Consider the following 14,274-nt stretch of genomic DNA (forward strand, 5'->3'; position numbering starts at 1 on the left):
TGCTTTATGTGGTTCTTGTCCTCATCTTTGTTGGGGTTCTTATGTCATTGTCATAGTCCTTGGCACCATCAGCACCTGACTGGGTGACCAGGTCAATTGACTTTGAATGTCTTATGAGCCAGATAGCATTTCTAAATCCAGTTGCACACAGCACATCAGCTGTGGTTTGCCATCCTCTACCTCAGAAAAACTTAAAACTATGTCTAACCCACAGGAAAGAAACATTTTCTTAGTTTAGTTATTAACTGAATAGGAGTTTGTGTAGGATGGAGTTTAACAGTCAGTATAACTAGTCTCTGTAATTTAATTTAGTTTAGGTAAATTATACTCACCAAAGATATAGTTCTTTATCTTTTAATATAAACATGTCCAACAACATAATCAGATTCTATGTTTCTTTGCAGTGGTGAACAGGCCAGAGGAAAACCTAGAGAGTAGCAAAGTCAGATTTCAAAGGCGAATTGCACGAGAACTGGCTGTTTGGGCTTACAGCATGGCCTCCTGTTATTTTAAGTGTTCACCTTGGTGGTGCTGTGCGAAGTGTCCTCAAATGGGATCAGACAGGATGCGAAGACAAACACTGTTTTAGATAAAAGGCCCCTGAAATTAGAAATTGTTTTGAAGTCCTAAACTTTCCTGATAGGCCAAGTCCAGTCCCCAGATATGCTTTTCTCTGTTCCACCATGTTTTAAAAATCTTCTATCAGTTACCAACATTGAAAATTGAGAGTTTTGACACAAAGATAGAAATTTTCAATTTACTTAGAAAGATTAGAAGATCTGGTGCACATTCCTACGTGACCATGATAAGCTGGAGCTAAGAAGCTGTACCTGCTTTCAGATGAGTCCCATAATGTTCAGGGCTTCACAGTGCCCACTAGCCTTTTTACTTTTTATGTCACTTGCCTGAACGCTGTAGTCAAGTGGGTTTGCAATCCCTTATTTACTCTGAATCCTTCATTTTCCCCAGGTAAAAATTTGGGTTATGGAGAAGAAAGAATGATTTTGCCTAAAATTATGAAAAATGAAACTCATCCATATGAAGTCATTATGTCATATCAACTTCTTCCTTATTATACACAACTTTACACTGTTCAGGGTAGCTATATGTCCAATTTAAAATAGAAACAAAAAAACAAAACCTGTAAATCCTTGGCCACTTTTGCCAAAATTGTTCAGCATGTGACACACTATGTTCCAATATTATGTAAGCAGAAATCAATTGGAAATTTCTGGGAAACTTTTGCCAATTCTTTCTACTGCCTCCTCTTTCTTCCCATGTAAAATGTTAAGGTGAAGCTGGAGCATCTATATCATGATGATGAGGCAACAATTATTGGGAAAAAAGGTACAATGTAAGTATTATAGTTAGGAAATATAGAAGAGCCTGAATATGTTAAGCCGATATGGTTGGCTTTTTATTAAATGGACCAAATATAATACTAACTGCTAAACATACGTATTTCCCTTCCCATATCTCTCTCACCCACATTTCTTTGCTCCCTTTGCCTCTTGCTATGTATTATTTTATTCAACAGAGAATTGCTAATATTTACTGTATGTCAATTGCCGTACTGGCCATGCTTCTGCCTGGGAGTGATGGAGATCAGACTGTGACATACTGCTCCTGGGTCTAGTAAGTTCGTGAAAACCAAGACAGCCAGGCACAAAAGCATGTCCTACCTAGATCTTTAAGAATATTACAGTGGGGCTGTTAGCATTGTGAATAGAGACACAGCCTCACTCTTGGTAAAAACGGACCAAAGACATTACTTATGAGGGATTCTATAATTACATTAATAAAATTAAGAGATAAAGCCACAAAAGTCTACAAATCAAAAATAAAATTGATTCTCAGGAGCACTGTGGTAATACTGTCAGTCACACCTGCCTATTTGTGCTGAAATACTGTGTTCTGCACATTGAATGTGAGCTGCAGTACCATTGAGACATAGGGTGAATCTCTGTTTGTGTGGGCATTTTAATGTGTGTGTATGTGTGTTTAGTATATATTTAAGTATTTCCTTAGCCTATCTGGACTAATAGGCAAGAGGACATTATGTGGGTAGCTATACTGAAAGATTTTGATACCAGTTTAAAATATTCTTAGGTCTTTTGAATGAATCATGTTTTCAAATCATTTAGTTTGGATGATTAAACAAACTGTTTTCAAACAAGCCTCAATTTCCTCCTCTCTAAATTGAAGATGTTGAATTATACCATTACTAAGTTCCTTTCAGATCTAGCACTTTTAGAAGCCTATAAAGTCAGTGTCTAGAGCAGTTTTTTTTCCTGCCCCTGTATGCACACTACTTGCTCTTGTATTCTCAACAGATGAGGAAGATCATTCTGTATACATTCATCAGAGCTAGTAGGGTCATAAATAGAAAGTAAGATACACTACTTTTATGGTAATCATAAAAATTATTGGTAATAAATTGGGATGAAAGGAAAACCATGTCATCTCACTCTAGAGACAAGAGATTTATCTGTATATTTGCAATGCCTGTGGGCTCCAAGTGCATAGACAGAAAGAAGGAAGATGAGGACAATGGAAGTTTGAAGGCACATCGGGGCTTGTCTTTTCCTTAGTGTGGAGCAGTCAAAGGAGAAAAACTGTCTTTCTCTGTGTATAAACAATTTAACATTCTAGACATTATGCAGAGAAATGCATTCCTAATGCTAGAATTTCGGACACTGAAGTAGGCAGTTGAAGATGGGACAGCAGTGCATGGGAAGCTTTGTAAACCTCTCCAAGGAGCTATACCATGATTATACTCTTTCATTAGTTCTTTCAACGATGATTTAACAGCTGGTATGTGTCAAACACTGTGCTGGCATTACATAGGCAAGTTCTTAGCTTTGGAAAGTGCAAGTAATTAAAATGTAACAAGACAGATCCTGTGTTAGAAATAGTACATGATAAAAAATAAATTAATAAACAAAGGACTGTGATGATTTGGGTGAAGATATGTCTTAGTCTGTGCTGCTACAACAAAATACCTGAGACTGAGTAATTTATAAAACACAGAAATTTATTTCCCACAGTTCTGGAGGCTGGGAAGTCCAAGATCAAGATACTGACATGTAATCTGGCAAGGGTGTTCTTCCTGTGGGCTCACGTAGTAGAAGTCAGAAGGGCAAGGTAGAGTAGGCTACCCTACCAATGTGTGAAGCCTCTTTTAGAAGGGCTTTAATCCCACTATTGAGGTGGCAGTTCACATGGTTTAATTACCCCCAACACCTCACCTCTTAATGCTATCTCATTGGAAAAACTGAATTTTGAAGGGGATTAAGTTTCAACATGAATTTTGGAGGGGTCAAAAACATTTAAATCATAGCAGAATTTGACTTGCCCAGTGAAGATTCTTATCACTTTCTGTGATAAGAAGGAAAAATTTATTTTATGCTATTACTTCAGCCTGTATTGTCCAGAGGGAGGGCGAATGACCTCTGCCCCCCAACTAGCTTACCAAGAGAGACAAAAGTAATTTTTTCATGTAAGGGACCAGAAAAAGTCCCCCCCAGAACAAGAAGAATGGTGAGTCTTAACAATTCCTTTAGTTAAAAGTAATCCCTTTTCCTTACATGTAGAATATACAAAATTTGAACTCATAGAAGCAGACAATAAAATGGTGGTTACAGGGACTGGTGGAGAGTGGAGGCATTAAGGAAGTGTTGGTCAAAGGATACAAGACTTCAGTTAGGAGGAATAAGTCCAAGAGATCTGTGGTACAACATGGTGACTATAGTTAGTAACAGTATATAATATTCTTGGATATCACGAAGAGAAAAAATTTTAAGTGTTCTCACCACAAAAAGTAAGTATGTGAGTTAATGTGTATGTTAATCAGCTGAATTTAGCCATTCCACAGTGTATATGTATTTCAAAACATACATAATAAAATATATGATTTTTATTTGCCAATAAAAAAAATCCAAAGATAACTTGGTATAGCCTACAGTTTTCTAAATAATTTGCATCAATTATCCCAAGGGAGGTGAGGTGGGTAATAGGAACCTATTAAAGCAAAGGTAAAGTGAGAGTTCACAGATTAATGGAGTAGAGATTCCAACCCAGTTGGAAAGCAAAGCAGTAATTGAAATCATATGGTGGACCATCACTATTTATCTTTGTTCCCTTAGCACCTAGTGAAGGTACAATGAGCCAAGGCTTAATAGATTAATGGAGTAGAGACTCCAGCCCAGTTGGAAAGCAAAGCAGTAATCAAGACCAGGTGGAGGTATTGGCACAGGTGAGTCCTGGAAACAAATTATGATTATCTTTCCAGCATCGCTCAGAATAAAGGAATATAACCTAGAGAGAATTCAATGGCCCAAGGAAAGAAGAGAGAAAGGAGATAGTACAACAGCAAGAATGAGAATATTAATGACAGGAAGTAATGTAATCCTGAAGGGATTAGTGAATTGATGCTTTCAAATGGCCTGTCTGAGTGCCTGGGTCAAATGTTCTATGTGAGAGGAGCTACTCTTTTGTTACTTTCTCTGAGTTCACTAACAACCAAAAGAATTACAGTGGACTTCCACAGGATTAAGTGACAATAAACAATCAAAGTAAAATGGGAGTTAATTATGGAGGATATTGTATTCAATGATTAATATTAAATTCACAAAATACGTTTTGAAACTACAGATTACATTTTGCTATAATCATATGTTTGTATTTTAATATTTATTCCTCTTTTAAAATGCTCTTTATACAGGAATATTATCTTTTTAGGAAGCCATTGATCAAGATTCCATTGACATTTCATTCTTTTATATTACATTTTAGAATAAGATTAAGTTGCTTTTAGACTACTTTTAAAACAATCTTTGGGGTTAACTATGTTCTGCTGCAAATGGTGAAAATGGAGGGAATTCAATTAAATATCACATTCCCTCACCATGTGGGCTTTTAAGTACTGTATGCTGTGTTTTATGCCCTATACTACATAAGCAAAACAGAAACTTGCCCACTGTTTTCAGGGTATATACTCCCTTTGTCTTTCACATTATTTCAAATGGTGAAAAAATAAATAGACCTCCATTTTTCCTCCTACTTCTTTTCTTATATTTGGCTTCCTAGGAGCCACTGGACTTCGTTTCTACCTTTAATACTTAGAAAGAGGGCTGGCTGCTATTAAATTCATCTGGCGTATATTATGTTTTCTCCAGTATAGAAGAACTAAGTAAGATAATTTTTTGTTTATAGTGTGTCAAATGTATTAGTTCAATGAACTGGATTTTTGGCAAAAAAGAGACTAAAAAACAGTGAACAATATTCTCCACGTCATCAGTGCTAATTTGTTGGCACAAAGAAGCTCTGTGATACTCAATTCTCTTTGAAAGCTTCACTCGAAGAGGTCTTAGCCACACATATTTCAATCATCAATGTGTTTCTTCAGAAGTTATTAGATATATGAAAGTGACTTTTAATCACTTTAGTTTGAATCCATGTGTTTTCAAAAGATTTCATAGCTAATGTGATCATTCCAGGAACATCTTTGGGTTTTCACTGAGTAACTGTATTGACATGACAACTTCTTGTCTCTTTCACCTTGAAAAATTAGCATCAAGATAAAGGCACACGCTGGCATAGGGTGAGAGGGAGTAAAGTACTTGACAACTAGTACTAAAAATAAGTGTTGCCCTGACAAGGATATTTTTATCATTTTTGGGTAAATGAATTATTAACTTATAAGCTTTATTATGACTATAGTTTCTCCTTTTTTTAATCTGTTACACATGTTACTGCCAAAGTGATTGTTCTATCTCATATGTTTTGTCATATAACCCACTTGCTAAAAAAATATAGAGTGGCTTTTTATTATTTATAGATGATTTCTATTCTTAGGATGGCACACACGTTCTTTCAATCATGGTCCCTATTTGGTTCCCCATCCTCATCTAGCCTCCTCTGCCCATGACATGGCGCTTCTCCTATAGCAATGTTGAGCACACTCCCTGCTCCCCAGGGAGCCCAGGCTTCTTTGCCAAAGGTCATTCTCTTCCAGCAGGACTGAAGGAGGAGGAGGAGAAAGAGAAAAAAGGAGGGAGAGGAGAGGGAGAGGAGAGGGAGAGGAGAGGGAGAGGGGGAGGGGGAGGGAGAGAGAGGGACAAGGAGAAGAGAAGAGGAAATGGAAGGAAAAGGAAACAAAGGAAAGGCAAAGGAATAAGGAAAGACAGAAAGAAAGAATTTCTACTCATTTCTCAAGACTCACCTCAAGGGTTCCCTCCTGCTTAAGCCTCACCTAAATTCCCTGACAGACAGCCCCATCCACCATACCTTATACTGTGTCAACACCTAGCGAGTTCATACGGTATTGCAAAGCATTTTTCTATTTCTTTATTCCCCCTTACAGCTGATTAAAACTTGAGGGAAATGTGCCAGTCTTACTCTGTCTCTGTCCCCCATCTCCCAGTAGGTAGTAATGAGGTCTGAAAGGTTTGTTTGTTTGTTTTGGAAGAAGGAATTAATGGAAACTACAGGTTCACAAAAAAGAACAAAAAAATCACACAAACAAAATAGGTTTGCTCAACCCTATTTGTTTAATAGAAGAATACATCTAAATTATTCTTTCCAGTTGGTAAATAAGAAGAAAATTAATGATGCTGAAAAGCAGGGTGTCACATTACAAGCTTTCTCTGTCTTTGTGTTGTCCTCCTTTCTCTTTCTGTCCTGAATTATCTTCTAAAATGGTTTGCCCAAGGACAAAGTTAATTAATTTTTACTAAGCAATCAAAGGAAGACAACTAATTTTCTTTTTTTAAGTAAAGGAATTGGAGAGAGATGACTGATCATTAGGAATTGCTCAGACTCAAAACAGTTTCCTATATACACCAAGATAAAAAGGATGAATATGAATATGATCCATGGGGTGATACGTTGTCAGAGTAAGACAGATATATCTGCTTCATCAACTTTGATCATGCCACATTGATGCTGAAAAAAGAAAAAAAATCAGTAATCACCAGGGAAATGCAAAGTAAAACCACAATGCGGTATCATCTTACCCCTGTCAGAATGGCCATTATTTAAAAAAAAGGTTGAAAATGAATAGATGCTGCTGTGGATGCAGAGAGGCAGAAACACTCATACACTGTTGGTGCGACTTCAAGTTATTACAACCTCTGTGGAAAACAGTATGGAGATTCCTCAAAGAAATAGATATAGATGTACCATTCGACCCAGCAATCCAACTACTGGGTATCTACCCAAAGGAAAAGAAGTCATTTTATCAAAAAGACATCTGCACTCAAATGTTTATTACAGCACAATTCACAATTACACAGATGTGGAATCAACCTAAATGCCCATCAATTCATGAGTGGATTATGAAAATGTAATGTATGTATACACACACACACACACACACACACACACACACACACACACCGTGGAGTACTACTCAGCCATAAAAGGGAATGAAATAATGTTTTCAACAACTTGGTTGGAACTGGAGACCATTATCCTAAGTGAAGTATCTCAGGAATGGAAAAAGAAATACCATATGTACTCTCTAATAATTGGGAGCTAATCAATGGGCATGCCTGGGCACAAAGAGATGTAAAGGTCATTGGAAATCAAGAAAGGGGGGTTGGGGGAGGGCTGAAAACTCACCTATAGGATATAATGAACACTGTTCAGGTGATGGACACACTAAAAGTCCCAACCTGAGCATTATAAAAGGTATCTATGTAACAAAAACATCTGTACCTCCTTAATATTTTAAATTTAAAAAATTTAAAATATTTTTAAAGCACATTCTCTAGCCTCTATTTATACTGAAAAGTTCCCATCAAGAGAGTGAGCAGGTAGCTTTCATGACTGGATAGCCTTTTGAATTTTGCAAATTTTCATTCTTTTTACCAACAAATAGTGTCATACCTAATTCTTCAAGTAATAAGAATCAAACTGAATTGAATTTTAGGGTTTCTCTAGCTATAAAAAAGAAATGATTCATTTTAAGAGCTGTTTGGGACACATCAGTTCAGTGACATCTGTAGGTTAAGAGGATATCCTGACTTAGACATATGAGGATTCAAATCCAAACTTCATAACTGACATTATCTGTGATGTTGGACAAGTTCAATTTTATCTTTAAGGCCTGGTTTTCTCAGCTATAATATAGAGGTGAATAACAAAAATAATAAAAATAGCTAATATTAATTAAGTACATAGTATATGCCAGGCATTCTTCCAAGTACTTTATATTAATATAAATTAATGCATTCAGTTATCCCAATAAATTTATGGTTTAAGTACAATATTACACCCATTTCACAGATGAGGAAACTGAGAAAGAGGTAATTATGAATCATTTGGTAAACAAAGTATATAGCATGGAGCCTGCTGTATATAGTAGGCAGCCAATAGCTGGGAACAGATACTGCTTATTTCTACTATTTATGAATTAGTCTGGATTCTCCAGAGAAAGAGAAACAGAACCAATAGAGGAATTGGCTCACACAGTTATGGAGGCTGAGAATTCTCAGGATTTGTGGATCTGTAGTTGGCAAGCTGGGGATGCTAGGAGAGCCAATAGTGTAGTTTAGGGTGATTCCTGAGAGCCAGGGAGCTGATGGTGTGTGTTCTACTCTGAGTTTGAACATGATGGCTGGAGAAGACTGATGTCCCATTTTGATGACAGGCGGGGAAGGTGAATTCTCTCTTATTCTGCATTTTGTTCTATTCAAGCCTGAATGGTTTGAATGAGCCTCACATGTATGGGGGAGGGAAATCTGCTTTTCTCAGTCTATTAACAGGAATGTTAATCTCACTCAGAAACACCCTCACAGACATGCCCAGAATAATGTTTAACCAAATGACTGGACACCCTGACCAATCAAGTCAATACATAAAATTAACCATCACAATTCATTATGGCAATTTTAAAGAAGGAAAGTATTGGGGAAAACTTTTAAAAATGAATTCTCAGCCAGGCGTGGTGGCTCACCCCTGTAATCCTAGCACTCTGGGAGGCCGAGGCGGGTGGATCATTTGAGCTCAGGAGTTCGAGACCAGCCTGAGCAAGAGTAAGACTCCGTCTCTACTAAAAAAATAGAAAGAAATTAGCCAAATGACTAAAAATATATAGAAAAACTTAGCCGGGCATGGTGGCGCACGCCTGTAGTCCCAGCTACTCGGGAGGCTGAGGCAGTAGGATTGCTTGAGCCCAGGAGTTTGAGGTTGCTGTGAGCTAGGCTGAAGCCACGGCACTCTAGCCCGGGCAACAGAGTGAGACTCTGTCTCAAAAAAAAAAAAAAAACAAAACATTGAATTCTCAAAGGAGGGTTATAATTCTATTTTACAAGGGACACAGAGAGGGGGAAAGCACAAATGAGAATGCTTTCTGGTCTGTACTTCACCCACAGTAAACATGTATTTAATGAATAATGGAGATCATCAGTTAATTAGAGGTGGATATACAAAATTTAGAATATTAGGACAGGTAATTGAAAGGACAGAGTATGGAAAGAGATCAAAAGAGAAGACCACGTAGGAAAAGTAGACCAAGGGAAATGATGGCAAAGGGTGTAGAATCATTTGGACAAAACAAAGTAAAAATTTCTAACACAAGTTGAAAAATTATACTTAGAGTAATAAATGATGACTACACAGAAGAAATATCAAACTCTAGCATCTCAGATTGTACCTATTTCCAATCCATCTTTATTAGTATCTGAAGTTAGCTTTTAAAACAATAAATCTATTACCGTGCTTAAAAGTGTCTTAGGAAATCCCGTTGTCTAAATGAAATCCAAACTCCTTTGTAATCCCATTAAATTTTTCTTACTCTTCATTTCCAGCCTCATTTCTTGCCACTGTTTTCCCCATATATGCTCAGTTCTATCCACAATTAACTACTCACAATTTTCCAAACATATGATGTCTGTGCTCTTTACTTATATTACTTCTCTTGTCTAGATGATTCCATCTCCCCTTTCTTATGTGTGGGTCCTATTTTCTAGAAGACAGATTTGTGTTGATGATGGCAATAGTAGAAATGATAGTATCACAAGGAAGAAGAGAAGAATGATGGTGATTATAGCTTCTTTTACTGATTATCTATTTTGTCCAATCTCTGTAGAGGATGTCTTAACTGCATATTTTATGTAATTCTCACAACAAAACTAGTTTCTATTATCCACATTTTATGGTTGTGGAAATTATAGAGAGATTGAATGACTTGTCCAAGACTACTCACTTAATAAGAATACTTTTTCTTCAGTCCAAATACCACATCCACTCTGCCAACTATCAAAATTGATTTTTCTAAGAACACTTTTTATAATAATAAAAATTGTAACATCATAAAGCCCTCTAATATGTTATCTTTGTATCGTATCTAATTGTATCAAATTACTTACACATAAGTCTACTCAGTTTGATTTTGATTTTGTTAATCTACAAATGAGTTCCCTCCACCCTGCTTCCCCCATGCACTGCACATTATTAGGTTCATCATAAGCACTTTATAATCCTTTATAATCATAAATAAATATAAAAACTAAATTCCAAATATACACAAGTGAAGTAAACAAACCAAACAGTAAAAAGAAATCAAAACAAATTGCCTTTGACATTTTAAGAATTAGGAGGAATAAAACCTTATAAAAATGTCTATTAACAAAATTCCCTTATTAATAATTGCTTTATTAAAATACTAGAATGTCAGTGGATATATATACACATATATATATGTAAAACAATTAAGTACAAAATTTAATTATTTTTCTCAATTATTTTTAGGGAAAGTCTTTGAAAAGAGAAGAGCCAGAGATATAAAAACCAGAAAGATCAAGAACTATGACAAATTGGCAATGTGACTTCTGAAACAAACAGAATAGTCTACAAATCATTATTTAGGGTTGGGGGTGGTTCTTGCATCAGTCATAAAAAACATGAAAATTAAATAATATGCTTTAAATAATCTTGTCTTAAGGAAGTACAGCATGCTTCTTCCTATATTGTTTTTTTAAATGAATTTCTTGTATGATTGCTCATTAAGAGGGCTCAATAGTGGTCTTTATTGCTTACAAGCCAATCAATATCTTTCAATCTTAATGTATAACCTCTTTGTCACCATTAAGACAGCACAGGGCAAAGGAGGTACCATAAATGTTAGCACGTATAAGTAGCTGATAGACTCATTAGAGTAATTATCAGGGAGAGAGAGAGAGCTGTCCTCCAACATAAATCCCCACAACTTTGACCTTTAGATTTGATTTCTTAATGAAAATCAGCCTGACTTTTCTAAATTTAAAAGATTCTACATTCTATGGTTTCTCTTGTTTCTCTCTGGACTTCTTTGTATATTACACATCCCAGTGAGTACTTGGAAAAAAATGAATGTTTCTTTGGAACTTCACCCTTTATTATATAAATGCATTCAACTAGAGGTAGAGGTGGGTTGAAATTTGGAATTCAATATAAAATATACATTGCCTTTAGGTAATTTTTACAGTGTTGTAAATACTTAACTTCTTTAGGGATCTTTAATTATAGGTATTTGGCCAGATAAGAACAGATGAATGTTCTGTTTAAGATTCTAGAACTCAAATTTGGAAAAAAAAAAAAAAAAAGAAAATTCAGTAGTCCAACAATATGTATTTTTTTGTGTGTTATATGTTTAAAAGCACTCATGAATTGTGCAAATGTATCAAAATAAAATATTTTTTAGAGTACACCAAGTCTTTTAGAAAATGTTTAGTATCAAGTGGTATAAAAATTAAACCATATTATATATATTTGTAGTTTGTGAAAGTCACAAAGTGTACTTTGCTCATCAGCTGTATTTGTTCCCATCTTGTCTATGCCACCTTCTGTTCCTGCTAGACAGCTCTATAGAGTGAGTGGTTCAGGTATATAGAGGCATATTATCACGTTATATAGTCCCTCGTCTTTTTCCTCCTCTCATAAATTTCTTTCAAATTTATAATTCTTATTACTTAAATCACTAATGAGGAATAAATATACAAATTATTAAGAGGTTGATCACATAATTATTTAACACCTTCCTACTGAATAGATTTTAATCTTTGGAGAAGTAGCTCACTGAATAAAGAATTAGCTCTTGAATAAGTCAAATAAATTCCTAGGGGAAGACTAGGGAAGGAGACTCAGCAAGAATAAGCCATAGCAATTGGCTGTTAAATACCATGGGAAATAGTCAGACTCATAGACACTGAGAATAGAATGGTGCCAGGAGCTGGGGGGAGGAGAAATGAGTATTATTTTTCAATGTGTATAAAGTTCTATTATACAAGATAAATAAGTTCTAGAGATCTTCTGTACAACATAGTACCTGTCGTTAATAAGACGATACTGTGCACTTTAAAGTATGTGAAGACGATAAATCTCAGATTAAGAAATTTCTACACACACACAAGGTAATTTTTGGAGGTAACAGGTATATTTATTACCTTGATTGTTATGATAATGTCATGGGTATGTCTAAGTGATCATATTGTATACATTTAATATGTGCAGATTTTGTGTATGAATTATACATCAATAAAGCTAAAAAATACCAGAGGAAAGTCAGTAAGACAGTGATGCATTGTAAAATGCTGTTTATATTTTGAGTTGCTTTTTCTTAAGTTCAAATTGCCGCTTTTACCAATTTTTTTTTTTTAATTTTGGGAGAACAAAAAGCCAGAGCCAGAAGCAACTTCAGAATATCACTAATGTTTTATCTGTAGTTCTGAAGACTAGTAACAACCTTTATTTTCCTTTTTTTTTTTTACATCTTTGCATAAAAGGAAGAAGGATAAATCTTTGTGAATGAGAGGGAAATTATAAATTTTAGCTAGGGATTTATTCATCATTAAGTTTGTATTTCAGTATTGCAAATAAAACCTTTGCTATGATTAAAGATGCTCACATTAAAAATTCAAATAATATAGAATATTATAAAGAATAAATTTCAAATTAGCTGAAATACTACCATCAGACAAAAATCACTATTATATTTGGCATATATTCCTCAAGAACATACATAATACATAAATATATAAATGCAACTACAGTGTTGCCATGGTTGTTTATTTATATTATAGAAATTTAATCATTCTACAATAAATTTACAAAGTGCTTTTTGCTTGTAATTTCTCATGACCATCTATCTTTTCATTATAGTCATGGTAGATTTACCTTAAATTATAAGTTTTGCATCCTAGAAAATTCATATTTTTGCTTGCATTGGCATTAAATCATAATTACGTGTAAAGAATAAATTTAAGGTAAACCTCTTTTATTTATTTATTTTTTTAAATTGAATGTTTGCACAAAGTTTAAAGTAGATAAAGTGAGAATAAAGTGCAGCAATAGACTTTCTCAGAAAATTACGTGAGAACCTAATTAGTAGATATTAACAACAATGGTGAAACAAACATCCCAAGACTTTAAAACCAGCCATTTAAACCTTATGCCATCAAAACTTAAGTTCAGTATTTATGATGGTATGTGACTCTTCAATCAACAAAAGTACATTTCTTTTTGTACAATTATGGTAAAGATCAGAAAAATAGTGCATTTCTTTTAATTTATGAAACTTAGAAAATATGATTTTTCCTCTAGTTCTTTTTTAAGATATTATTTAATCTGTATCTTTGCTTTTATTGATTTTTTTCCTTTTTAATCTTCATTACTCTTGCCTTATCGCCTAATCTAGTCTGCTCACTCTGCTTTATTTTATTATGTTCTGTTTCTAATTCTCAACCACCATTCCAAAAAGGCTTCTTCAGGACTTAATAATGTGAGTGGCCATTGATTATTGCTCTTAGAAGTTCTTATTTTAATGTTTTTGAGCAAGCTAAATGCATGGAAGATATATATTATCATGTAAGTATAAAAATAAAAATGATAGGTATGTTTTAATTTGTGTTAGGTGCTGTCTGCTTATGTTCTTCCCATGTTAATGGCTTCTAAAGAAATAGTATTAAACTATTCTCTTGAAGACTTTAAACAGAAGAAAAACTTCTTAAAAATTAATATTTAAGTCTGCATGTTTGAATAGAACCTTCTTCAGCAGCTGTCAGTTGAGCATATGTACATGTCCTTTTTTGATATTTAAGAAATTATATGCAATATCTAAATTGTATTTTTCAAAGCAGTAAAACTAATGATATTTTATGTGACAATGATGTATTAGTTTTTCAAGATTAATTATATAAACTAATCTTTTTGGAAATAATTTACCTTATCCTGGATTGTTGTGCTGTGTTTGGAAGTATGTACCCAAATACCAGCAACTTATCTGGGTTCTTA

The 14,274-nt window shown here is 34.6% G+C and overlaps 1 protein-coding gene across 4 annotated transcripts in view; it reads left to right on the forward strand.

Annotated features, from left to right (window-relative positions):
- Window positions 1-14,274, forward strand: part of DPP10 (dipeptidyl peptidase like 10) — a 1,316,731-nt gene that overhangs the window by 1,108,023 nt on the left and 194,434 nt on the right. The window contains exon 7 of one of the 4 annotated variants that reach the window (XM_045558745.1): window positions 7,090-7,104. The exons of the other annotated variants lie outside the window; for them this stretch is intronic. Within the exon in view, the coding sequence (XP_045414701.1) occupies window positions 7,090-7,104 (15 nt within the window). The remainder of the gene's footprint in view (window positions 1-7,089; window positions 7,105-14,274) is intronic. 4 annotated transcript variants of the gene reach the window in all.

Source organism: Lemur catta, chromosome 8 (genome assembly GCF_020740605.2).
Source record: "Lemur catta isolate mLemCat1 chromosome 8, mLemCat1.pri, whole genome shotgun sequence".
Taxonomy (NCBI): Eukaryota; Metazoa; Chordata; class Mammalia; order Primates; family Lemuridae; genus Lemur; species Lemur catta.